At 50.1% G+C, this 27820-nt stretch overlaps 1 protein-coding gene across 3 annotated transcripts in view; it reads left to right on the top strand.

Annotated features, from left to right (window-relative positions):
- Nucleotides 1–1915: 1915 nt before the first annotated feature.
- The window catches only part of P5CDh1 (delta-1-Pyrroline-5-carboxylate dehydrogenase 1), a 69217-nt gene continuing 43312 nt past the window's right edge, over nucleotides 1916–27820 (top strand). Inside the window, exons 1-2 of one of the 3 annotated variants that reach the window (XM_069306674.1) lie at nucleotides 1973–5005; nucleotides 5186–5457. In XM_069306674.1, the coding sequence (XP_069162775.1) occupies nucleotides 5372–5457 (86 nt within the window). In that variant the 5' untranslated portion in view covers nucleotides 1973–5005; nucleotides 5186–5371. Of the gene's footprint in view, nucleotides 5006–5185; nucleotides 5458–13848; nucleotides 14154–27820 lie in introns of those variants that run through there. The other 2 variants (XM_045757949.2, XM_045757951.2) reach the window with 2 other exon arrangements.

The following is a 27820-nucleotide window of genomic DNA, read 5'->3' as shown; positions in this document are numbered from 1 at the left end:
AATCATCTTCAAGTGTAGCTATGTAAGTAGATTGTTCAGATGTAGAATAATGAGCCCAACCAAAGTCTCTTTGGTGAGGCCTCAAGCCTAGTGTATGATCACTGGGCTCAGGAGGAGCTCCACCAATCCTACCACTAATCTTACTCTTTACCTCATCAGTATATCTACTGCAGAGGTTTTGCTGTGTTGATTTCTCTCACATTTACGTTGAACATGAATGCCATGATCCTTGTGAGAGCCATTACAAAGATCATTTATTTATGTGAGACTTGTAATGACTGGTGCCAGTTGTTGGAATTGATGAAGAACAATACTACCGGGTTATTTGCTAACATTGACATTAAAAGCTGGACAAGATTGGTTAGGATCATGGCAGCTCTTTACATATCTTGTGTCGTCGTCTTCTCTTTTGTTACATCAAGTTACTGCAAAACTCATGTAATATATCATTAATAAAAGATGATTTCTAAAGTAATGTGATGTTTTTGTAAATACCTGGTGCTGTACTATATATTTTCACAAGCATTACTTAGCTGTTATTCTCAGTGCACATACCACATAAGTGTGAAGTTAGCTAATAAAAGCTGATGTATGTTTCTTATTAAGAGAAGATGGAATATGCAAACGAGTCATGTATGGGGACTCAACATATTTGTGCAATATATACTCTCGAATAGTTATCTTGAGGTTATCTTGACATGATCATTTTTGTAGTACATCACATTGTCATAAAATCCTCAATGTTCAAAATATGATGTATTATAATTCACAGTGGCTTGCAAAATTGATGGGCTCAACCATTTTATGTTCATGGGTCCTCAGTTAGGGTAGGTTTGGGCAATTTCATTAGTACATCATTTTTGTGATATGACAACTCGAAAGGACAGGCTGATTTGTGAAGCTGATGTTAGCCCAAGCCTGAACTGTGTGGGCTGGTAGAATCAATTGCACCAAGTGTCTACATGTTTTCACTCATCCTTTAAGTTGATTTCAATGTACAGTACAGTATATCTTTCATGGAAATCCCAGTCGGTAGCTCCCTACAGCGTGCTCTGATGATAACCAGGCCTCTGAGACCCATACTGACCTACAAATCAGGACAAAAATCTGCCTCGCCACAAGGTGAGGTAAAACAAACTGAAAATTTGGCATAATAAAAAACTACTGCTTGAAAAAAGAAAGGAAAAATTAATTCTGAGGCAATCATTGCTTTGGGTATCACTACTAACCTTGATGTGCCTGGACCCCACCTGGGTCCAGGATTAGGTTATATTTATATATTATATTTATTTATTACTAACGTATTGCCAGGAAGCTTTGTGAAGCTGGTATAGCTTGTGGTAGCTTGCGGTAATTAGACGGACCCTCCTCCCCGGCCTGGATACGAACCCATGACAGTGCTTTTTTTTTTAGTTTTCTGAGGGACCAACAGATTGCATGTGTTTCATGATTGTGATGAGTTGCACCCATAATGCATGTTCCTTCAATTTCATTTTGCCCAGTGTTACAACCCTGGGTTATTAATTTGCTCTGCCAGGACACCAGAGGTCAAATTGGGTTCTTTTATATTCATGCAGGGATCAGTCACTCAAGTATTTTGGTAGTGATAGGCCCTGACTTAGGGATTCTGTGTAGTTTCTTAATTAAGTAAATATTAGAACATTAATTGATAGGTTGGGTTATGTAAGAGGAATATTTGATTAATAGTATAACTTATATTCAAGAGACCTGGATCCTTATCTGTTTATGTTCCCGACTTCCCTGCCAGACGTAGAAATAACCTTGTTGCTCACAGAGCGGGCTGACTCTGTGTTAATTAAATATTAAAATAATATAAAGCTAGATGTCGGCTATTCATAGAACTGTTTAAGTAACAAGTAAATGAGTGTCTTTGAAGACTTGTATGATTGCTACTGTACGATCAGTGATCATGGGGGGAACGAGAGGCCTGTTCCTTCTCTGCTGGGTTCTGGGACTGGACGTCCTTGTGGGCTATTTTCCTTACCTCTTCTCATCCTCCTCTCTTCTCTCTCGTTATTCTGTGTCACCAAGTTAAGTACCTAATCGTTGAGTATTAGTGCCACCGAGTTTTAATATATTAATTGCGTCCACTTAAGCCAGTGTTTGAGCCCCAAACGTTAACTCTGGGGTGGCTAAGAGAGACCATGTGTGCTTTTGTTTACTGTGAAACCCAGTGTGTGTTCTGTTCCTTCAGGAAAATAGACTTTACCCTTAGTTGCTGCTATTTGTAAGCCTTGTATCCTGCCTATGTGGATTTAAGGGGGTTAACATAAGATCGAGTTGGTAAAGTATTTGTTGTATTTTGGGGGTTTATTATGGGGGTAATAAATAAGTACTAAGGTTATATTGGAGTATCCTTTTACCCTGTTAGGGGTAGGGTAGGTTAATCACTAGACTGTAGTTCATGTATTATTTGCTGGGAATTGTCTTCCCTGGGGGCCGGGCCTAATGTAACTCCAATATTTTAGGAACTCCTTGACCTTAGTTATCGGCGCTCACAGACCAAGCACTAGTCTTGAGAATGAATCGACTTGAGAATGGTCCAGGACGGACCAAAACGTCGTCGTCCCTTCACCTTCGAGTGTGTGGTCTGGTCAACAAAGCACTAGTCCCCCATAACACCCAGATTAATGCCAGAGTTACATTTCCTGGTGGTTGGCATGTTATCCATGCTCCAGATATACTGACTGAGGAGTTGGAGGTTTTTCACTGCATTTTGGCTCCTCTAGAGTTACTCATCTTTAGGTAGGGTATTAGACCTGCTCTCCACAGCAGGGCCTTATTGGTGAGATGTAGTTGTATGCTTCAGAGTAATTTATTCCCTGATTCCTGTGCATTTTGGTGCCTTGTTCATTCCTTGACACCAAATGAATTGACAGAGTTCAATGACAGTTAAATGACAAAGGTTTCTGGTAAAGCTGATTTCACTGCATAGTAAATACCTCCCTGGATGAAATAATGTTGCACTTAGAGGGATTAAGGATGAGACTCAGGTCTTCCCCTGTGACTTCACCAGCTAGTCTTTCCAGCAAGGCGTCTTGTAATTACCTAAGTGTAGTTACAAGATGAGAGGTATGCTCGTGGTGTCCCATCTTCCCAGCACTCTTTTTGTCATGTAATGCTTTGAGATTACTAACAGTTTTAGCCTCCACCACCTTCTCACTTAACTTGTTCCAATCATCTACCACTGTTTGCGAAAGTGAATTTTCTTATATTTCTTCGGCTGCTTTGTTTAGCTTGTTTAAATCTATGACCTCTTGTTCTCGAAGTTCCAGGTCTCAGGAAGTCTTCTCTATCAATTTTATCGATTCCCGTTACTATCTTAAACGTAATGGTCACATTGCCTCTTTTTCTTCTATCTTCTAGTTTTGGCATATTTAATGTCTCTAACCTCTCCTCGTAGCTCTTGCTCTTCAGTTCTGGGAGCCACTTAGTAGCATGTCTGCACCTTTTCCAGTTTGTTTATGTGCGTCTAAGATATGGGCACCATACAACTGCTGCATATTCTAGCTTTGGCCAAACAAAAGTCGTAAACAATTTCTTTAGTATTTTGCCATCCATGTATTTAAAAGCAATTCTGAAGTTAGAAAGTACAGTATAGCATAAGCTCCTCGCACAATGTTCTTAATGTGGTCCTCAGGTGATAGTTTTCTATCTAGAACTACCCCCTAAATCTCTTCCTTTATCAGAATTCTTTAAAGATTTCTCACATAATATATTGGTTGTGTGGGGTCTATGTTCTCCTATTCCACGTTCCATAACTTGGCATTTATTCACATTAAATTCCATTTGCCAAGTGGTGCTCCATATACTTATTTTGTCCAGGTCTTCTTGAAGGGCATGACAATCATCTAGGTTTATTTATCCTGCCTATTATTTTAGCATCATCAGCAAACATGTTCATATAAATCTGTATTCCATCGGGTAGATCATATATATAGACGATGAACTTTACGAGTGCAAGAACTAAACTCTATATGGTACTCCACCTGTGACATTTCTCCAATCTTATACATTACTTCTGATTACTGCCCTCATTTTTCTATCAGTTAGAACATTTTTCATCCATGTTAGAAGCTTACCTGTCACCCATCCAATATGTTCCTGTGCCTGCCAGCGTGTCATCATCCAGGAACCAGATGTTGAGCTCACTGGTCGGTCTGTTTGTGATTTCGTGAACCGATATGCAGAAGGGAATGGGTGCAAGGGGGATATTCCTGTTGAACTCCCTCAGCTGAGGTGAATTAGTGTTCACCAAACAAGCGTGTTTAAGCTTTGCTATAACCTGCTAAAACACAGAGGAGAATGCTTGGACAATGTTCCTGGACGGCTTTGATAGATAGATGTTTATTCAGGTAAAAGTACATACATACAAGATAAGTTACGCACAGAATGTTGTATTTCCAGATAAAGGATAAAGCTAGTACAAACTACGTCTAAAGCCACTATTACGCACAGCGTTTCAGGCAAGATGTGGTAAAAATACTTAGACTTAAATCTAATTGAGGTCAAGGCATAAATTAAATTGAAAAATAGAAAAAGAGCGTTGAATGTAATGAAACGCCATTTTCTGGACGAAAAAAAAGGCTTAAGGCTTTTTTTTTTAGGCTGGGGAGCAACCCGGAGGCTCCCCAGAGCTATCCAGGCTGATATGGATATACAGTACAGTATTAGATTTCTGGCATCTGTCAATGTGCATGTGCATGGAGTTCTAGGCCTACCGGGACCACCAGCCAGAACCTAGCCCCCTCAGAGAGGCAAGAGGAGCAATGGCCTGTAGACACCCCCCTGTGTGGTTGGAAGCATTCTATGTCTACCATCGACCGATTGATGAAGATTAAGCCACCCAAAAGGTGGCACGGGCATGAATAGCTCGTAAGTGGTGGCCCTTTTGAGCCATTACCAGTATCAATAGGTGATACTGGAGATCTGTGGAGGTGCGACTGCATCCATGTACCATCGACCGGGTCGGGCACCCAGAAAGGTAAGCATCCCAAAACAAACCTCTATGTGCCTTGTACATAGGGGTAAAAGGTTATATTAAAAAAATTATTAATATAATAACCTTGAATTGGCTTTATATAAAACTATATTATTATTATTATAATAATTATTATAACCATAATTGTTGTATTTAATAATTATCACTCTTCCTTCTGCTTAGTCTTGAAGGAAGCCGGCCTCGGGTGAAAGAGGGCTGTGACGATCTCTGTCTGGAACCCGTAGGTGTGGGACCGGGACGTCCACCTCCTGGGGGCTCGTGCGGCCCAGGCCGCACGAGCTTCAGGAGGCTGGGGTCGTTCTTGCCCTTGATGGGGTAGTTCTTCTCCGGCCCCAACCACAGCCTGCGATGGTGCTGGAACCAATCGTATTGGCGTTTGCCTCTCCATTGGAGATTTTCGGCGGCGCAGAGAGGGGGGTGGACCTGCTGTTTGGGTAAGTTTCTCCTCCATATGCCTGAAAGAAAGCTTGGAGGGCTTGAAAAATTACAGAACGAGGCCTTGAGAATAATCCTTGGGTGCCCTCGTACCACAAAGATACTTAACATGTGAAAGGAATTTAATATTCCGAGCGTTGTTGATCGTGTTACTGAAATTAACAGTCAAATTGGTATAAAAAATGCTTAGGCTAACTCATCCTAACCCTTGCACAGAAGCCCTCCAAAATTTCTTTATTGAAGGTCAACATTGTTCCAAATGGATATGTAACGTACGATTATGTTATGTTGTTGGGTAGATTAGATACACAAGTGTTTAGTGGGTTTTCATGTTTATTTAGTAGTCTTGGTTACAGCAGTCGGTTGTTGGCAGTGTCGTAGACGTTGAGACGGAGCTTCGAGCAGAGCAAAGCTGAGTGTGGCCGCAGTCGCGAAGCTCTATGCAGGAAAGTGGTGGCGCGATGCGGGATGGTGAGTGTCTAAACTTGATGAGATGGTGATCGAGTGTCTAAACTCAATGATATGGTGAGTGTGTAAACTCGATGAGGCCAAGAGAGTAGGAGTTCGATGGGGGACGAGAGCGTGGTAGCTCGATGCGGTCGTAGTCTGCTGTCTGCTCTGTGTCGAAGCTGAAGCGTCTTGGGGTGGGTTGGAACCGTACACGCCGAGTGCTATATTCTTGAGGTTAAAGAGGTGTGGTAACTCCCAAGCATCTGTACTGAAGTTAACAATCACTGTGAAAATTATACTGATGATTAATCGATTGATTGATTGATTGATAAAGATTAAGCTACCCTAGAGGTGGCACGGGCATGAATAGCCCGTAAGTGGTACAATTTTTTGTTCAGTAAATCTTTTCAGTGATTGATTGATAAAGATTAAGCCACCCAAAAGGTGGCACGGGCATGAATAGCCCGTAAGTGGTGGCCCTTTTGAGCCATTACCAGTATCAATAGATGATACTGGAGATCTGTGGAGGTGCGACTGCACCCTGCGTGACGGGAGTGCCTCCCGTGATCTTTTCAGTGTTCTGAGGTCGCATTTAATCGTCAAGCTGCTATCGCGGGGGAGGATACTGCTGGACACCTTTTTTGACCAGAAGAGTGGCTGTGTTGATGGCTTCAGGGTGGCTACTGCAAGATTCGGGGACTTAAAGCTCTTCTAAGGTCGTTGGTTGCTTCACATTCCAAGAGTTAGTGAAGTAGTGACTTTTCTGTGACAGTTTGGCAGAAGATGCACTCTCTCTGTCGGGGTTCACCAATCTCCTAGTTGTATCTGTAACCTAGACTTAGTCAATATAACCAAACTGCTATTTCCCTGTGGATTCCTTTTGGAATATTTAAGCTTTCTAATTTGGTTGCCTGAAGATACCATGTTGCAGAGGGCGAACCTTCACTATTCTCTGGTGTAGATAGGCTTTGTTGAGATGTGAGAGTTTTTTGGTGGTGATGTTTTTTATGTTCTCTAGGCTGGGTTGAATTGTTTTATGTATCACTGGATGATGATGATTAATCGTTGTTGTTGTTATAGATTCAGCTACTCGGAACAACTTCCAAGTAGCACGGGCTATGGTGAGCCCGTAGTGGACTTACCTGGCACAGGAGCGGGGCTGCATGTGATGATGATTAATCGATTGATTGATTGATGAAGATTAAGCCTCCCAAAAGGTGGCACGGGCATGAATAGCCCGTAAGTGGTGGCCCTTTTAAGCCATTACCAGTATCAATAGATGATACTGGAGATCTGTGGAGGTGCGACTGCACCCAGCGTGACGGGAGATGTCTCCCGGACCAAATGGTGACCAGATGGTGGTGATGATTAATCGATTGATGATTGATTGATGAAGATTAAGCCACCCAAAAGGTGGCACGGGCATGAATAGCCCGTAAGTGGTGGCCCTTCTGAGCCATTACGAGTATCAAGAGCTGATACTGGAGATCTGTGGAGGTGCAACTGCACCCTGCGTGACAGGAGATGTCTCCCGTGATGATGATGATTAATCGATTGATTGATTGATGAAGATTAAGCCACCCAAGAGGTGGCACGGGCATGAATAGCCCGTAAGTGGTGGCCCTTTCGAGCCATTACCAGTATCAAAAGATGATACTGGAGATCTGTGGAGGCGCAACTGCACCCTGCGTGACGGGAGATGTCTCCCGGACCAAGTGGTGACCAAATGGTGGATGATGATGATTAATCGCTTCTCTATTGTTTATATGATTGGACTACACCTCATCTCACCTTACCTCATCGTCCTCCAATAGGTTTGAAGGATGGAAGGAATGTTAACTGTAATTAGGGAAGATGTATTAGTGCTAATGAGAGTTTGGAGCGAGTATATTGTTTACCTAATGTACTCGCTACAGAACTCCCCCCTGCCAGGGAATGAAAGAAAAGAAATACAACAGCAATACGGGATTCCTGGTTCAACCTTGACGATGAGCGGACGTCTGGACATCTCCGTCTGGGAGCCGCTGGATCACATTATGTTTTCGCGTTTTGGTGTTGAATAGGGATGCCATACTGCCGTTTGACATCCCTATTCAACGGTCTGGTTGTACGACGCCTGGCACACATATCGCCTTGGGTCACGGGATTGTTGATAGATTTTTTTTACGTGTTCTGACTGGTTCTCCCGGCGGGGTGACGGTGTCCGGCGCCGGCTTAGCAGAGTGGTGCAGGGGGTTGGCGGGTCTTGGTGGGCTCCTGCTGGGCTCCTGCTGGGCTCCTGCTGGGCACCTGCTGTGCCCTCAGCCGTGGTGGGCAGCTGGCTTCTGCTCTCCCGGAGGGCTTTTTGACTTTTGCGTTTTAGCTGGTGGACGAGTTTTCGGTTTTGCTACCCAGTGATCTCTGTGTGGGGCGGGGTCGGTGCTTGTCACCCTGAGGGACTCCAGGGGCTCCCCAATCACCTGCCTGTCTGCATTTCTTTGCCGCGTGGCATATTCGTTTCCAGTGATTGGCTTCACTCGTTTCGCGATTTGGCTTGGCGTTTCACCTTTCCGGGCTTCGCGTTTCATCTTTCCGGGCTTCGCGATTAACCCTTAACAGGTACGCCGGGGCGCATCCGATCCCACGATCGTCGTCGCCCCTAAATTAACAACAACAATACGAGGCTACTGTTCCCTGGGTACCTGTGACACACGTAGTCCCGTTCCAAAAGATTCAGGCAGCAGTGGACAAGCTCGGTGTAGCAGGAGAGAAGAATGTCCCCGGTTGTTACGTCCTGGGTTTCTGGTGAAGCACTTAGATCCGGGTCGGATGGGCTCAGGCACCAGGACCATAGCAGGTTGTTGTTGTTTAAGATTCGCTACTTGGAACAAAAAGTTCCAAGTAGCGCGGGCTATGGCGAGCCCGTTGAAGACTTACCGGGCACAGGAGCGGGGCTGTAACTGCTCGGTGGGTTATTACTTGTTGTTATAAATTCAGCTACTCGGAACAAGTTCCAGGGAGCACGGGCTATGGTGAGCCCGTAACTTACCCGGCACAGGAGCGGTGCTGCATAGGAGGTAATGTAGGCACAAAGTGCTTGCACAGTACAGTAAAGTGTCTGTTACACGGCAGAGAAACAGACTGCAGTGAACGTGTAGATGAATATGATGAAAGTGCAGCTTTGTGGAAATCTTTGTGGACCAGCTGGTTTAAACTCGCACTGTATTTTGTGCTACCCAATCCCCCAATATATGTACCTAAGCCATAAAACCTCACCATTGTAATCCTTGCACAATGCAAGCCGAGTTGGTAGCAATACTGGTAGCACTCGAAATTATTGACAACACTGAAGTAGACAGCTTAATTATTTCCGACTCCCTTTCCTCACTACGAGCAATAAACAGTTTGCAATGAAGTAATAACGTGCTTGTCTTGGAAGCTAGACGTATATATATAAGAATACTTAGCAAGAGGGTAAATATAAAAATGTTGTGGATTCCTTCTCACATTGGCATGCGGGAACATGACAAAGTTGACGCCCTTGCTAAGGCTGCAGTAAATAAAGACAGTATTGAACTGAATCCTGAGTTATCAAATAAGTCCCTTAAAAGTGTCATTAGACGAGAACTCCTGGATGAATTTGAAGAAAGTAGAACAGTGCAAACTGGAATTAGCAGGTCCATTGCTCATCACAATGAAATGTGTGAAGTAAAACATGTGTATGGGGCAAGTAACAAAGTAAGTAGACTAACAGATGTTGTCACAGCTCGTATAAGACTTGGCTACAAGTATCTCTGGCAGTTCGGCTTGTATAGGGATCTAGATGAAGTAAAGTGTAAAGTGTGTGAACAAAGACAGGGACACACACTCGAACGCTATATCTTGGATTGTAGTAAAATTGAGCCATTTAAAGATAAATCTAAGCTCTTTCTGTATGATATGGCAACCTATCTTATTACCATGGATAAATTACCTGAAATCCTTGCACTGTACCCACATTTCGCTTCCAGTAGATGAACGACATATGAGATTCAGAAACAAGTAGTGTATTGTGAGGACTAATAATAAACAGAAGCTCCCCTATGACTCTGTAATGTCTCCATTGGTCAAACTATTATGTATTAGCGATAAGACCTACCATTAATGTATGACGACTTACTGTAAATATATAGCTCTTGAAATAGCACTTTCTGTGTAACTAGCTGACATTGTAACTATAAGGTGTGAACGATAGATGAAATTATTCATGTAATAATCTAAGATGAGGTCTGATAAAGACCTTTTGTGCCCTCTGTAATGCTTTTTGCGCTACCGCTCACAGGATGAGTATGGGGTGCACAATAAACTAGTCGCCTCCGGCGGCAACAATCAATCAAATGTAATCATTGCTATCATCTTATATCATGGTTGTTATACTGAACGCATATTTTACTGCATTGTACCTTGAAATAATCCTCAAATTATGCTACAATGTACATATTGATAACCCTCAAATTCTACTTTAATGTACCTATGAATCTTTGTCAAATTTTCTTACACTATCTGTTAACATTTTTTTCAATTTTGCTAAAAATTACATACTTAAAATTATCTGTCAGATTAAGAACCTACCCGATACAGTCTCCGTGGTGTAGTGGTAAGACACTCGCCTGGCGTTCCGCGAGCGCTATGTCATGGGTTCGTATCCTGGCCGGGGAGGATTTACTGGGCGCAATTCCTTAACTGTAGCCTCTGTTTAACGCAACAGTAAAATGTGTACTTGGATGAAAAAACGATTCTTCGCGGCAGGGGATCGTATTCCAGGGACCATAGGATTAAGGACTTGCCCGAAACGCTACGCGTACTAGTGGCTGTACAAGAATGTAACAACTCTTGTATATATCTCAAAAAAAAAAAAAAAAAAAAAAAAAAAAAAAAAAAAAAAAAAAAACGCTATGCCTGTTAGTGGCTTTACAAAAATATATAAATATCAAAGGTTTTACTCTCATAAACCCAATGTACCTTCTTGAATATAAATAAAAAAAAAATCCCATTTGGTGGTTTGACTGTAACCTTGTATGTGAGTATTTCACTCGAGCTGGTGATTATCCTCTTTCTCTCTACAGTTTATACCATGAGTCATACTTAATTGCCTCGGGGTGGGGACACATGACGGTGGTGGAGGTGTGGGGACACATGACGGTGGTGGGGGTGTGGGGACACATGACGGTGGTGGGGGTGTGGGGACACATGACGGTGGTGGGGGTGTGGGGACACATGACGGTGGTGGGGGTGTGGGGACACATGACGGTGGTGGGGGTGTGGGGACACATGACGGTGGTGGAGGTGTGGGGACACATGACGGTGGTGGGGGTGTGGGGACACATGACGGTGGTGGGGGTGTGGGGACACATGACGGTGGTGGGGGTGTGGGGACACATGACGGTGGTGGGCGGGGGGTGGAGACACATGACGGTGGTGGGGGTGTGGGGACACATGACGGTGGTGGGGGTGTGGGGACACATGACGGTGGTGGAGGTGTGGGGACACATGACGGTGGTGGGGGTGTGGGGACACATGACGATGGTGGGGGTGTGGGGACACATGACGGTGGTGGGGGTGTGGGGACACATGACGGTGGTGGGGGTGTGGGGACACATGACGGTGGTGGAGGTGTGGGGACACATGACGATGGTGGGGGTGTGGGGACACATGACGGTGGTGGGGGTGTGGGGACACATGACGGTGGTGGGGGTGTGGGGACACATGACGGTGGTGGGGGTGTGGGGACACATGCCGGTGGGGAGTGGGGTGGGGACTAATGACGGTGGGGGGACACATGCCGGTGGTGGGCGGGGGTGGGGACGCATGACGATGGTGGGCGGGGGGGGGGGGTGGAGACGCATGACGGTGGTGGGCGGGGGGGTGGAGACGCATGACGGTGGTGGGCGGGGGGTGGAGACGCATGACGGTGGTGGGCGGGGATGGGGACGCATGACGATGGTGGGCGGGGGGTGGAGACGCATGACGGTGGTGGGCGGGGGGTGGAGACGCATGACGGTGGTGGGCGGGGGGTGGAGACGCATGACGGTGGTGGGCGGGGGGGTGGAGACGCATGACGGTGGTGGGCGGGGATGGGGACGCATGACGATGGTGGGCGGGGGGTGGAGACGCATGACGGTGGTGGGCGGGGGGTGGAGACGCATGACGGTGGTGGGCGGGGGGGTGGAGACGCATGACGGTGGTGGGCGGGGGGTGGAGACGCATGACGGTGGTGGGCGGGGGGTGGAGATGCATGACGGTGGTGGGCGGGGGTGGAGACGCATGACGGTGGTGGGCGGGGATGGGGACGCATGACGATGGTGGGCGGGGGGTGGAGACGCATGACGGTGGTGGGCGGGGGGTGGAGACGCATGACGGTGGTGGGCGGGGGGTGGAGACGCATGACGGTGGTGGGCGGGGGGTGGAGACGCATGACGGTGGTGGGCGGGGGGTGGAGACGCATGACGGTGGTGGGCGGGGGTGGAGACGCATGACGGTGGTGGGCGGGGATGGGGACGCATGACGATGGTGGGCGGGGGGTGGAGACGCATGACGGTGGTGGGCGGGGGGTGGAGACGCATGACGGTGGTGGGCGGGGGGTGGAGACGCATGACGGTGGTGGGCGGGGGGTGGAGACGCATGACGGTGGTGGGCGGGGGGTGGAGACGCATGACGGTGGTGGGCGGGGGTGGAGACGCATGACGGTGGTGGGCGGGGGTGGAGACGCATGACGGTGGTGGGCGGGGGTGGAGACGCATGACGGTGGTGGGCGGGGGTGGAGACGCATGACGATGGTGGGCGGGGGGTGGGGACGCATGACGATGGTGGGTGGGGGGACTCCTGGGAGGTTGTAATCTGGCCGGGGCAGACTCGCTATGTTTACCACACTACTGAACTCAACGTAGCTTTTCCACTCATCATGCGGATGATCCCCGCCTCTCCTGACCGCACCACGAATCTCCATCACCCCCACCAACCCTCCCTAATGAGGGAGGGTTGGTGGGGGAGTTAATGTGGTGGAGGCTGACTCCATACACAGTTTTAAGTGTAGATATGATAGAGCTCAATAGGTGCAGGAGCCTGGATTGACAGTTGAGAGGCGGGACCAAAGAGCCAAATCTCAACCCCCGCAAGCACAACTATGTGAGTAGTGGACGTGGGACTGATTTTTCCTTACCCAAGGCAGGGAAAGACCGATAACAGTATTAAATTTAAGGAATTTCTGACTTAATCCACAGGATAAAAAGGAATGTTTAAAGACCTCATATAATCCACGTTTCTACAGCGACAGCAGCTATATAGAGCACCCTCGACCCGGGCCTTCAGAGTTACAGCCCCGCTCCTGTGCCGGGTAAGTCCACTACGGGCTCACCATAGCCCGTGCTGCTTGGAACTTTTGGTTTTAGCTGAATCTGAGAGAACAACAACGCGGCCTCCTGCCCCCCCGGCACTGGTCCCTCTCCCCTCACGTCTTGACCTTGGACGCCAATTCCCACACTTCAATATACTTAGCAACAGGAGATCTGCAAAGCTATCGTTATAGAATATTTGTAATCTTGATTATACATATATGTGGGATACGTTGTATATCTAAGGTATATTTGCCGCGTTTAAAGTATATATAAAAATAAGGGAAAGTTAGACCGGTATGAAACTGCAGTATTGTATCATACAATACACGTCAAGAGTATCAGTGAGGACGTCACTGTGTGTTCGTCATAAGTAAATGTTTAGTTTCATGACGCTGTCCATATCCTTCCTTGTCACTACCTGATAGTCTTTAGTAAACTCTTGTTTGTTTGGCAAACTGCATGAAAAATCTAATAGGCTGTACTTATTTGTAAAATTATATACGAAACTAGTAATGAGAGGAAACTATACAATAGTAGAAGACAATTCACCAAAATGAAATCAGAAGATCTAGCAAACTGTGGCATCGAGTAAAGTTTCTGGGGAACCAGGAGGCGTAAAGAGCCTCCTTCAGCGCCTCCGCCGCCAGCACCTCCACCACCAGTGCCATAGTGACGAGGTGTGGCAATGTTAGCCTCGTGGAAGCGACAGTGGTGTCAGTAATAATTCATATTTGTATTGCCAGCGGCGAGACCCGGAGGTAAGGGTGCGCGGGGAGGGGTGAGGAAGCAGACCTCACCACGCACAGCAGACGACACTCCGCCTCCGTCGCCACCTCCAGCACCACCACCATGCTCGCCTCCGCCAGGATGTCTCTACCCTGCACCAGCCTTAGGTGAGCTCCTGACACCCGGCCTCGGCCACCTGACGGCGTGAGGGTGTTCTCGGGGTGTGTGTGTGTGGGTGGTGGACGAGGGGACGTGAGGGGTTGGTGAGGTGACACCGTGACTGGGAGGTTGTGACTCACAGCTGCAGGAGACGCTGCTGGTGATTACGGGCTCGCCATAGCCCGTGCTACATGGACACTTCGTACTGAGTAGCTAAATTAAAACAACGATAACAGTTTGTGGTGAGAGGGGAGACGGTGGTGGTGAGAGGGGCAGCTGCTGGAGACGGTGGTGGTCAGAGGGGCAGCTGCTAGAGACGGTGGTGGTGGTGAGAGGGGCAGCTGCTAGAGACGGTGGTGGTGGTGGTGGTGAGAGGGGCAGCTGCTAGAGACGGTGGTGGTGGTGAGAGGGGCAGCTGCTAGAGACGGTGGTGGTGGTGAGAGGGGCAGCTGCTGGAGACGGTGGTGGTGAGAGGGGCAGCTGCAGGAGACGCTGGTGGTGAGAGGGCAGCTGCAGGAGACGCTGGCGGTGAGAAGGGCAGCTGCAGGAGACGGTGGTGGTGAGAGGGGCAGCTGCAGGAGACGGTGGTGGTGAGAGGGGCAGCTGCAGGAGACGGTGGTGGTGAGAGGGGCAGCTGCAGGAGACGGTGGTGGTGGTGGTGAGAGGGGCAGCTGCAGGAGACGGTGGTGGTGGTGGTGAGAGGGGCAGCTGCAGGAGACGGTGGTGGTGGTGAGAGGGGCAGCTGCAGGAGACGGTGGTGGTGGTGAGAGGGGCAGCTGCAGGAGACGGTGGTGGTGAGAGGGGCAGCTGCAGGAGACGGTGGTGGTGGTGAGAGGGGCAGCTGCAGGAGACGGTGGTGGTGGTGAGAGGGGCAGCTGCAGGAGACGGTGGTGGTGGTGAGAGGGGCAGCTGCAGGAGACGGTGGTGGTGGTGAGAGGGGCAGCTGCAGGAGACGGTGGTGGTGGTGAGAGGGGCAGCTGCAGGAGACGGTGGTGGTGGTGAGAGGGGCAGCTGCAGGAGACGGTGGTGGTGGTGAGAGGGGCAGCTGCAGGAGACGGTGGTGGTGGTGAGAGGGGCAGCTGCAGGAGACGGTGGTGGTGGTGAGAGGGGCAGCTGCAGGAGACGGTGGTGGTGGTGAGAGGGGCAGCTGCAGGAGACGGTGGTGGTGGTGAGAGGGGCAGCTGCAGACGGTGGTGGTGGTGAGAGGGGCAGCTGCAGACGGTGGTGGTGGTGAGAGGGGCAGCTGCAGGAGACGGTGGTGGTGGTGAGAGGGGCAGCTGCAGGAGACGGTGGTGGTGGTGAGAGGGGCAGCTGCAGGAGACGGTGGTGGTGGTGGTGGTGAGAGGGGCAGCTGCAGGAGACGGTGGTGGTGAGAGGGGCAGCTGCAGGAGACGGTGGTGGTGGTGAGAGGGGCAGCTGCAGGAGACGGTGGTGGTGGTGGTGGTGGTGAGAGGGGCAGCTGCAGGAGACGGTGGTGGTGGTGAGAGGGGCAGCTGCAGGAGACGCTGGCGGTGAGAGGTCAGCTGCAGGAGAGAGCTAGACGACCTAAGAAGAGGGAGGCAGGGCTAGCAGGTGGGGAGCTCCACGCTCACTCCTCCAAAAGTCAGAGCGTGAGGGAACGCGTCATCAGCTGCCAACCGGAATTTGTAATGTTGATCGGGAAGCTTCAATGCAATACATTTGTACTTCCGTACGACTGTAGCAAGTAATGACGTGTGTGGTTAATATTTGTCCAGGTTTTACACACACCGACCTGACCACCAACCGGCCGTCGGCCGGGCTTACTTGACTGACAAGACTTTGAATGAATGACTGACTGACTGACTTTGACCGACTTTTACTGGCTAGCTGGCTTTGGCTGGCTGGCTTTGACTGGCTGGCTTTGACTGACAATGACTTTGACCTGACTGACTTTGATTTTGACTGACTGACTGTGACTTGGACTGATTTTGACTGACTTTGACTTTGAGTAACTGACTTTCACTGACTTTGCCTGATTGACTTTGACTGACTGACTGACTTTGGCTGACTGACTTTGAGTGACTGTGACTTTCACTGACTGACTGACTGTGACTTTCACTGACCGACATTGACTTTTAACTGACTGTGACTGACTAACTTTGACTTTTACTAAGTCAGTCAGTCAGAGAAGTTAGGTTGAAATGCAACATGTACAAGGTTAGAAGGCGGGGCATAAACGCTATGCGTGTCAGTGGCTTTATAAGAGTAAAAATACCAATTATATGTAACCTCACAATCCAATTGTACCTTCTTGTAAATAAAAGAATAGATATTATAAGAGCTAGACCTCACTCCCCTGTAGATACTTATAGATAAATAGACAAATACACTCTGTATTTTGTGTGTTTAGTACATATAGGAGTCATTATTGGCATAATGTTAATTTAGTAGCGTCGGAATCCATCCCAGTGTTATGATTACGGGGGGGTTTACAGTTCTGATTAGAATGCCGGGAGGCGCGCAGCCTTCTCTTGTATTCTGGCCCCAGCCAGCTGTGTCTGGTGGTCATACCTTCAGCTCACACCATGGGTGCTCGCCTACCTTTAGTACGGCTTTAACTCGGGCAGCTATCTTAAGATGGAGAAATTATGTATTTTACGCTTAGTTTTTAATTATGGGGGCATAATCTCCACTCTTCACTTAGATTGATATGAATTATATGGGTAGAGGTACAGCATAAGTAGGGTTATCTTGAGATGATTTCGGGGCTTTAGTGTCCCCGCGGCCCGGTCCTCGACCAGGCCTCCACCCCAGGAAGCAGCCCGTGACAGCTGACTAACACCCAGGTACCTATTATACTGCTAGGTAACAGGGGCATAGGGTGAAAGAAACTCTGCCCATTGTTTCTCTCCGGCGCCCGGGATCGAACCCGGGACCACAGGATCACAAGTCCAGTGTGCTGTCTGCTCGGCCGACCGGCTCCCTACTCCCTAGGGTACTCCTTAAGTATTATCAGTTGAAAGCGACTTGGTATCCTGAGAACTATAACACGTGGGTGGGTCCAAGCGCCAAATTCCCACACCAGTGGTGTAGGTGTATGGGTGCACCTGCACCCATGGAACAGCTGAGTGGATAGGTGGGTCTCGCACTACGTGGAACAGATGGGTGGGTGGGTCTCACGTCCCATGGAACAGGTGGGTGGATAGGTGGGTCTCGGGTCTCTTTGTGCATTTGGGCAGGACGGGTAACCTGTGGTGCCAGTTGGTGGGTGGGTCTCACCTCATGGTGTAGGTAGGTCTCACCTGAGGTGTAAATAGGTGGGTCACACTAGAAGTGCAGGTGGTGGGTAAGTCATCCACCAGTGATGTAGAGGTGTATGGGTTTCTCACACCCCGTGGTGCAGGTGGGGTCTCTCACCCCGTGGTGCAGGTGGGGTCTCTCACCCCGTGGTGCAGGTGGGGTCTCTCACCCCGTGGTGCAGGTGGGGTCTCTCGCCCCGTGGTGCAGGTGGGGTCTCCCGCCCCGTGGTGCAGGTGGGGTCTCTCGCCCCGTGGTGCAGGTGGGGTCTCTCACCCCGTGGTGCAGGTGGGGTCTCTCGCCCCGTGGTGCAGGTGGGGTCTCTCACCCCGTGGTGCAGGTGGGGTCTCTCGCCCCGTGGTGCAGGTGGGGTCTCTCGCCCCGTGGTGCAGGTGTGGTCTCCCGCCCCGTGGTGCAGGTGTGGTCTCCCGCCCCGTGGTGCAGGTGTGGTCTCCCGCCCCGTGGTGCAGGTGGGGTCTCCCGCCCCGTGGTGCAGGTGGGGTCTCCCGCCCCGTGGTGCAGGTGGGGTCTCTCACCCCGTGGTGCAGGTGGGGTCTCTCACCCCGTGGTGCAGGTGGGGTCTCTCGCCCCGTGGTGCAGGTGGGGTCTCTCGCCCCGTGGTGCAGGTGGGGTCTCCCGCCCCGTGGTGCAGGTGTGGTCTCCCGCCCCGTGGTGCAGGTGGGGTCTCCCGCCCCGTGGTGCAGGTGGGGTCTCCCGCCCCGTGGTGCAGGTGTGGTCTCCCGCCCCGTGGTGCAGGTGGGGTCTCCCGCCCCGTGGTGCAGGTGGGGTCTCCCGCCCCGTGGTGCAGGTGGGGTCTCCCGCCCCGTGGTGCAGGTGGGGTCTCCCGCCCCGTGGTGCAGGTGGGGTCTCTCACCCCGTGGTGCAGGTGGGGTCTCTCACCCCGTGGTGCAGGTGGGGTCTCTCGCCCCGTGGTGCAGGTGGGGTCTCTCGCCCCGTGGTGCAGGTGGGGTCTCTCGCCCCGTGGTGCAGGTGGGGTCTCTCGCCCCGTGGTGCAGGTTGGGGGTCTCGCCCCGTGGTGCAGGTGGGGTCTCTCGCCCCGTGGTGCAGGTGGGGTCTCTCGCCCCGTGGTGCAGGTGGGGTCTCTCGCCCCGTGGTGCAGGTGGGGTCTCTCGCCCCGTGGTGCAGGTGGGGTCTCTCGCCCCGTGGTGCAGGTGGGGTCTCTCGCCCCGTGGTGCAGGTGGGGTCTCTCGCCCCGTGGTGCAGGTGGGGTCTCTCGCCCCGTGGTGCAGGTGGGGTCTCTCGCCCCGTGGTGCAGGTGGGGTCTCTCGCCCCGTGGTGCAGGTGGGGTCTCTCGCCCCGTGGTGCAGGTGGGGTCTCTCGCCCCGTGGTGCAGGTGGGGTCTCTCGCCCCGTGGTGCAGGTGGGGTCTCTCGCCCCGTGGTGCAGGTGGGGTCTCTCGCCCCGTGGTGCAGGTGGGGTCTCTCGCCCCGTGGTGCAGGTGGGGTCTCTCGCCCCGTGGTGCAGGTGGGGTCTCTCGCCCCGTGGTGCAGGTGGGGTCTCTCGCCCCGTGGTGCAGGTGGGGTCTCTCGCCCCGTGGTGCAGGTGGGGTCTCTCGCCCCGTGGTGCAGGTGGGGTCTCTCGCCCCGTGGTGCAGGTGGGGTCTCTCGCCCCGTGGTGCAGGTGGGGTCTCTCGCCCCGTGGTGCAGGTGGGGTCTCTCGCCCCGTGGTGCAGGTGGGGTCTCTCGCCCCGTGGTGCAGGTGGGGTCTCTCGCCCCGTGGTGCAGGTGGGGTCTCTCGCCCCGTGGTGCAGGTGGGGTCTCTCGCCCCGTGGTGCAGGTGGGGTCTCTCGCCCCGTGGTGCAGGTGGGGTCTCTCGCCCCGTGGTGCAGGTGGGGTCTCTCGCCCCGTGGTGCAGGTGGGGTCTCTCGCCCCGTGGTGCAGGTGGGGTCTCTCGCCCCGTGGTGCAGGTGGGGTCTCTCGCCCCGTGGTGCAGGTGGGGTCTCTCGCCCCGTGGTGCAGGTGGGGTCTCTCGCCCCGTGGTGCAGGTGGGGTCTCTCGCCCCGTGGTGCAGGTGGGGTCTCTCGCCCCGTGGTGCAGGTGGGGTCTCTCGCCCCGTGGTGCAGGTGGGGTCTCTCGCCCCGTGGTGCAGGTGGGGTCTCTCGCCCCGTGGTGCAGGTGGGGTCTCTCGCCCCGTGGTGCAGGTGGGGTCTCTCGCCCCGTGGTGCAGGTGGGGTCTCTCGCCCCGTGGTGCAGGTGGGGTCTCTCGCCCCGTGGTGCAGGTGGGGTCTCTCGCCCCGTGGTGCAGGTGGGGTCTCTCGCCCCGTGGTGCAGGTGGGGTCTCTCGCCCCGTGGTGCAGGTGGGGTCTCTCGCCCCGTGGTGCAGGTGGGGTCTCTCGCCCCGTGGTGCAGGTGGGGTCTCTCGCCCCGTGGTGCAGGTGGGGTCTCTCGCCCCGTGGTGCAGGTGGGGTCTCTCGCCCCGTGGTGCAGGTGGGGTCTCTCGCCCCGTGGTGCAGGTGGGGTCTCTCGCCCCGTGGTGCAGGTGGGGTCTCTCGCCCCGTGGTGCAGGTGGGGTCTCTCGCCCCGTGGTGCAGGTGGGGTCTCTCGCCCCGTGGTGCAGGTGGGGTCTCTCGCCCCGTGGTGCAGGTGGGGTCTCTCGCCCCGTGGTGCAGGTGGGGTCTCTCGCCCCGTGGTGCAGGTGGGGTCTCTCGCCCCGTGGTGCAGGTGGGGTCTCCCGCCCCGCGGTGCAGGTGGGGTCTCCCGCCCCGCGGTGCAGGTGGGGTCTCCCGCCCCGCGGTGCAGGTGGGGTCTCCCGCCCCGCGGTGCAGGTGGGGTCTCCCGCCCCGTGGTGCTGGTGGGGTCTCCCGCCCCGTGGTGCAGGTGGGGTCTCTCGCCCCGTGGTGCAGGTGGGGTCTCTCGCCCCGTGGTGCAGGTGGGGTACCTACCTTGAGGCTACCTTGAGGTGCTTCCGGGGCTTAGTGTCCCCGCGGCCCGGTCGTCGACCAGGCCTCCTGGTTGCTGGACTGATCAACCAGGCTGTTAGACGCGGCTGCTCGCAGCCTGACGTATGAGTCACAGCCTGGTTGATCAGGTATCCTTTGGAGGTGCTTATCCAGTTCTCTCTTGAACACTGTGAGGGGTTTGCCAGTTATGCCCCTTATGTGTAGTGGAAGCGTGTTGAACAGTCTCGGGCCTCTGATGTTGATAGAGTTCTCTCTCAGAGTACCTGTTGCACCTCTGCTTTTCAACGGGGGTATTCTGCACATCCTGCCATGTCTTCTGGTCTCATGTGGTGTTATTTCTGTGTGCAGGTTTGGGACCAGCCCCTCAATTATTTTCCACGTGTAAATTATTATGTATCTCTCCCGCCTGCGCTCAAGGGAGTACAGATTTAGGCTCTTTAGTCGGTCCCAGTAATTTAGATGTTTAACTGAGTGGATTCTAGCAGTAAAGGATCTCTGCACGCTCTCTAGGTCAGCAATTTCTCCAGCTTTGAAAGGGGCTGTCATTGTGCAGCAGTACTCCACTCTAGATAGCACAAGCGTTTTGAAAAGTATCATCATCGGTATAGCATCTCTAGTGTGAAAAGTTCTTGTTATCCAACCTGTCATTTTTCTTGCAGTTGTGACGGCTACTTTATTGTGTTCTTTAAAGGTAAGGTCTTCCGACATGAGTACACCCAGGTCCTTTACATTGCCTTTTCGTTCTATGTTATGATTTGCCTGCGTTTTGTACGTGGTTTCTGTTTTTATATTTTCAATTTTTCCGTAGCGCATGAGCTGAAACTTATCCTCGTTGAATACCATATTATTTTCTGTAGCCCATAGAAAGACCTGATCTACATCTGATTGGAGGTTTGCCGTGTCCTCTATGTTGCCAACTCTCATGAAAATCCTAGTGTCATCTGCAAAGGATGATACAGTGCTATAGGTTGTGTTCTGGTCTATGTCCGATATGAGGATGAGAAAAAGTACTGGAGCAAGCACAGTACCCTGGGGGACTGAGCTCTTCACGGTTGATGGGCTGGATTTTATTTTGTTGACTATTACACATTGGGTTCTGTCAGTCAGGAAATTGTAGATCCATCTGCCTATTTTCCCGGTAATTCCTTTTGAACGCATTTTATGTGCAATAACACCATGGTCACATTTATCAAAAGCTTTTGCGAAATCTGTGTAAATTACATCAGCGTTTTGTTTGTCTTCCATAGCATCTAATGCCATATCATAGTGGTCCAGCAACTGCGACAGGCAAGAGCGCCCTGTTCTGAAACCATGTTGTCCGGGGTTATGGAGATGCTGTGATTCCATGTATTTTGTGATCTTACTTCTTAGCACTCTCTCAAATTTTTATGATGTGCGATGTTAGTGCTATCAGTCTGTAATTTTTTGCCTCTGCCTTATTTCCTCCTTTGTGGAGTGGTGCTATCTCTGCTGTTTTTAGTATGTCAGGGATAACGCCAGTATCTAGGCTTTGTCTCCACAGAATGTGAAGGGCCTGCGATAGTGGTTTTTTACAGTTCTTGATGAATATGGAGTTCCAAGAATCCGGGCCTGGTGCAGTGTGCATAGGCATACTGTTTATGGCTTCTTCAAAATCTAGTGGGGATAGGGCGACGTCTGATATGTGATTTGATGTTGGTATCATATCCATGGGTATAAATTGGATTAACTCTCCCGCCCTTAAATTGGGGTCTCCCGCCCCGTGGTGCAGGTGGGGTCTCCCGCCCCGTGGTGGTCTCCCGCCCCGTGGTGGTCTCCCGCCCCGTGGGGGTCTCCGTCCCCGTGGGGGTCTCCCGCCCCGCGGGGGTCTCCCGCCCCGTGGTGCAGGTGGGGTCTCGCCGCCCCGTGGTGCAGGTGGGGTCTCGCCGCCCCGTGGTGCAGGTGGGGTCTCGCCGCCCCGTGGTGCAGGTGGGGTCTCGCCGCCCCGTGGTGCAGGTGGGGTCTCGCCGCCCCGTGGTGCAGGTGGGGTCTCGCCGCCCCGCTGTGCCGCTGCGGGTCTCGCACCCCCGCTGTGCCGCTGCGGGTCTCGCACCCCCGCTGTGCCGCTGCGGATCTCGCACCCCCGCTGTGCCGCTGCGGGTCTCGCACCGCCAAAATGTATTTGTGATCGTTGTTTTTGTAATGTCTGCCGTTTCCATTGGGTTTCTGGTGGAATGGCCAATTCTGCACAAGGTCAATTTAAAAAAAAAAGTTACGTTGCTCAATTCCTGGGAGAAATCTTGGATATGTGGTATTAGGTAGCGATCCGGGAGAGTACGAACGTTGAGAACCCAGTAGTCCCTGCAAGGATGCCACTGCCCCTGAGGCTGTTTTTGGAACCATATGGAGAGGTGAAGCCCATAGACTGTTTGACAGGCGGATTGTTCCTGCCTCCTCACACATCACTTTCCTTTGTGGTTCACAGGTCACCCCACTCACTGTGACCCGTTGAGGGTGTGGACACAATGCGACCCAAACGTCTAAAGGTTAGAGCTTCCTCCCCCCCACCCCCTTTGACGGTCATTCTTTCGGGAAAAGCAATACAGTATTCTGAATGCCCTGAAGGACGTTGCCGGCATTACACCCATTGACATTAGTCAGGGAGGTGATGATATCATGCTCTTCTTTTCACGTGAGGAACAACTAGACAAACTCTTGATCAACTTCGCAAGGAGCACATTCTATATCCTCATTTCCTACGTCAGTTCATGGCCAGAAGAACTGTTTTTACCAACTGGACCTGCCAGTGGATAGCTGACCAACCACAACATAAGATTATGGACAATATCAAGGACGAAAATCTGAACTAGGGTGTATTCAAACTAGAGTTCTGCAGCACCGACAAATCATCATGAAGACCAATCATCAATGAAGATTACTTTCACCACCTTAGATGTGGCCACCCAAGCTGCCACACAAGGTTTTTATTGTTTTGGCTTAAAAATACCACCCCACCAAGTAAAAAAGGAATGATACCATGAGTTCCAGCAGTGCTTAAAGTGCTACACACTCTTCCCACCTCATCAACAAGTGTCAGCACCCCATCCAGAAGTGCAGTCTGTGCACACTGGACCATCACTACTCCATATGCAAAGCAACAACACATCGCTGCTTGCTCTGCGATAGCAATCACCCTGCAATTTCCTAATGCTGCCCCCACAGACAGGAAAACATCAAAGACCCAGGTTGAAGTCAAGAGAAACAACCCTTCTACCTCCGTGGCTAGAAAGAACCCCAGGCACTCAACCCACCACCTCAGCTCCCACCAACTGACCAGAAGACCTTTCAGTCTTACCAAATAGTGGGTCCTCCCACCAGGAGACCCAGCCTTCACAATGGGTATCCATGACCCCTAAAATGTCCCCTAAATGTCAATCCTAAATGTCAACCCATGTCTTACTATTTTTAAACAATGCTGTTTGTTGACCAACTTGTATATTGGCTATTTTCTACCATGTTCCTCCCTGTTTTATCTTTTTTTTTTTCTTTCAATGCAATTTATACTTTAAGCTCAATTACTATTAAGTTTTAGTCTAAATGTTTTTTCCCCACCTCACCTTGCCCAAAATGCTATGCGTGCTAGTGGCTTTAGATATTGTATGTATTAGCTCTATCTTTAAATCCAACATTATGTTTGTAACTAATCCTCTATGTATGTACTTTTATCTGAATAAACATTGATTTGATTTGATATTCAAAGAGAGCGACTTAACCGAACTAGAAATGCTATACAAATCAAGGGACCAAGAATGTGGAATGGTCTCCCCAATCATGTCAAAGGCTGTACCTCTCTCAATAAATAATGCTGTTTGTTCACCAACTTGTACAATTGCTGATTTCTGCCATGTTCCCCCTTTTTTATTTTTTATTCCTTTTTTCAACACAATTTATACCTAATCCCAATTACTATTAAGTTTTAGTCTAAGTGTTTTTTTTCCCCACACCTTGCCTGAAACGCTATGCGTATTAGTAGCTTTAGGTATTGTATGTACTAGCTCTATCTATAAATCCAACATTGTTTGTAAATCAACTATATGTGTACTTTTCCTGAATACTTTTCCTGAATTTATGACCTCGCAGGCACCTTTGCAGCCCCTTGTATCACGTGCAGGCATTATTCCTGGTCTTATTAGACTAGCGGAGAGGCTTGCCGGGTCAGACAATCAACGATTTGTTAAGGAACTCAACGCACTGTACCTAGCCAACAGCCTGGACCCCATCATTCCCCGGATGCAAGTCTCACTGCCTCCACTTCCACTCCGCAGACTACCACCAAGACGACCACAAGGTCGATCTCAACACAGACTCCAGAACCACCCAAAACCTGGGCAGCACAAACAAGAGGTATTTCCCTCTCCATCTCCCAACACTCCTATTATTACCATCTTGGCAGACACGCTAACGACGTGCTAGCAGATGTGCTGTCTACAAATACTAACTTAACCACCAATGCTCCTGAAATAGTTTCTATCACTAATCCACAACACCTGAGCCTACCTCAGGCTGCGAGACTAAAGACGAAACCATCAACTACGGATGTTACGGACTCCTCAGACGAGGAAATCTTAGTAGGAGCTCCACCGCCGCACCACAAATACGACGTCTATTTGGTACAGGACTTCCTCATGGAGGCCATCTCGCCAAACTCCAATGACAGCACGGCTCAGCCTAAGTCTCTGCCAAAGAAAGAATGGAAGACTTGGAAGTCTACACTAACCCCACCAGATCCATAACTGGTACAGCCAGCTCTCCAAGGCTGTAATCCAGCATGAAGACCCAGCCATTCCCCACATGTCTAGTATCAGCTATTGATGCAGCTAATGGTTCCAAAGAGCCTCCACTTATGGGTTCACCATAGCCCGTGCTACTTTGAACGTTTTGTTCAGAGTAGTTGAATCTAAAATAACATCCTTTCTCCTGTAGCATGTTGATTTCAGTATATGCTACCGCCAATCGTTCAGGGGCCAGGCGGCATGATCTAGCGATGGTAGGTGATCCCGTCGTACTAATGTGATGTGTAATAGTATGTTTTACTTGTGGTTGCAGGCTGGCTCGAAGGCACCTGCAGATCCACAATAGGCCGATGGTGTTATGATGTCAGATACTTAGAATAGTGTAGAGTTTGAAATGGCGGGGTTACTGGCCATTAACAGTCCCCGAGGGAGTAGTTTAAAGACCAGGAACATAGAGCTGCCCCAACAGTTGTGGGCTTGGTGTCCAAACATCTGGTGGTAAAAACAAAACTCCCTTCGGTGTCCTTCCGGTCGCCTAGGGGGGGCCCCATGCTGTATTCTCGTGGTATGTACTAGCCTTATCTATAAATCCATCACTCTTTGTAAAATCTCTTGTATGTATGTACCTTACCTAAATAAACATTTTGATTTGATTTGATTTGATATGTATGTCCTCCCTGGACAGAGGAGACACCAGCTCTGGAGGATGTAGAGTTGTTGGGTGTCTATAGTCTGCTGTGTATCACTGGGTGGGACATCGTAGTGTTTTTGGACATCGTATACAGTCGTTTTGCCAGTGTATCCAGCTGTACTAATGGGGTGTCATCATCCACACTGAATAGGGCCGGTTGAGAATGTGCTTTGGACAGAGTTTGCAGTCTCCGTGGTGTAGTGGTAAGACACTCGCCTGGCGTTCCGCGAGCACTATGTCATGGGTTCGTATCCTGGCCGGGGAGGATTTACTGGGCGCAATTCCTTAACTGTAGCCTCTGTTTAACGCAACAGTAAAATGTGTACTTGGATGAAAAAACGATTCTTCGCGGCAGGGGATCGTATTCCAGGGACCATAGGATTAAGGACTTGCCCGAAACGCTACGCGTACTAGTGGCTGTACAAGAATGTAACAACTCTTGTATATACAGTATCTCAAAAAAAAAAAAAAAAAAAAAAAAAAAAAAAGTTGGATCCAGAATGATCGCACAATCTCGCTGGAAGCTGAGCCTGATGCAGTTTGCGTACTTTTAATTACGTACTGAATATGCCGCAGAAGCTGGGCTGGTGCTTTGTCTGCTAAACTTTTGTCAGTGATTGATTGGTAAAGATTAAACAATCCAAGAGGTGGCACGGGCATGAATAACCCATAATTTGTCAGTGAGGAGTTGATACCATTTAATGTGGCATTTCATTGCTGCTGGTAGAAGAATGGTCTTTAGTGTGGTGTACGTCATGATGTCTGCTGATGGGGCGTTAATGCAACCCGTTCTCGCAAATTTAATAAGTCAATATTGACTTATTAAATATGTGCATAGGTGACATACTTAACATAATAGATACCCTTAAAAAGATTCATAGAAAACACCGACCTTACCTAACCTATTTAGTATTTTAAGATAAGCATCTTATTGCTTCGTAATTACAATTATTACCTAACCTATAATAGGTATAGGTTAAGTAATAATTGTAATTACGAAGCAATAAGATGCTTATCTTAAGATACTAACAAGGTTAGGTAAGGTTGGTGTTTTCTATGAATCTTTTTAAGGGTATCTATTATGTTTAGTATATCACCTATGCACGTAGTTAATAAGTCAATATTGACTTTACGAATTTGCGAGAACGGGTTGGTTAATGACAGCGGTGGTGGTATGCTTAACAGCATAACATTCATGGGAAGTGTTGGCAGGGTACTGGCATATAGGGCTTTATCAGTCATAATCTCGTGGTATTCGAAAATAGCCTCCATCTGCATGAACTATAATTCTGGTTCATCTGCAATATATGCTCAAAACCTGGTGGAGAAATCCATGACGCAGTTCTAGTTATCTGTTGTTGAGACTGGGTGTTCTTTTCACTCACGAAGTCACCAATATACAGGTAACATTTTATTGTTACGTCAATTGTCGTGATGATAAACACAAATATTAAAAAATATATATATTTGGATGAATGTAGTCTACAGAAGTTTGCAGGTGAAGCTTGGCGAGCAATGGTGTGAGGCGAGTCAGAGAGTCGAGTGCGCGCTGATTATCGATGGTGTTGAAGACGTACAATATTTCACAAGTGCCTGTACTGAACCTCTCTTGGAGTTAGACTGATGATGATTGATTGATTGATTGATTGATGAAGATTAAGCCACTCAACAGGAGGCACGAGCATGAATAGCCCGGGCATGAATAACCAGTAAGGTGGCATGGGTATGAATAGCCCATAGTTGCACAATGATAATTCGCTGTCGATTGGTTATATTACCAGTCTACACCTCGCCTGACCATCCACTAGCAGGTTTGGGAAGAGGTATTAGCTGTACACTTGGGAGAGGTATTAAGTCTCCGTGGTTAAGACGCTCGCCTGGCGTTCCGTGAGCGCTCTGTTATGGGTTCGTATTCTGGCCGGGGAGGATTTACTGGGCGCAAATCCTTAACTGTAGCCTGTGTTTAACTCAATAGTAAAATGGGTACATGGTTGTAAAAACGATTCTTCGTGGGGGTCATATTCCAGGGAGCATAGGATTAAGGACTTGCCCGAAA

This window comes from Procambarus clarkii, chromosome 58 (assembly GCF_040958095.1).
Source record: "Procambarus clarkii isolate CNS0578487 chromosome 58, FALCON_Pclarkii_2.0, whole genome shotgun sequence".
Classification (NCBI taxonomy): domain Eukaryota; kingdom Metazoa; phylum Arthropoda; class Malacostraca; order Decapoda; family Cambaridae; genus Procambarus; species Procambarus clarkii.
The sequence above is the reverse complement of the archived record's forward strand: the minus strand, read 5'-3'. Positions and strand labels throughout refer to the sequence as shown.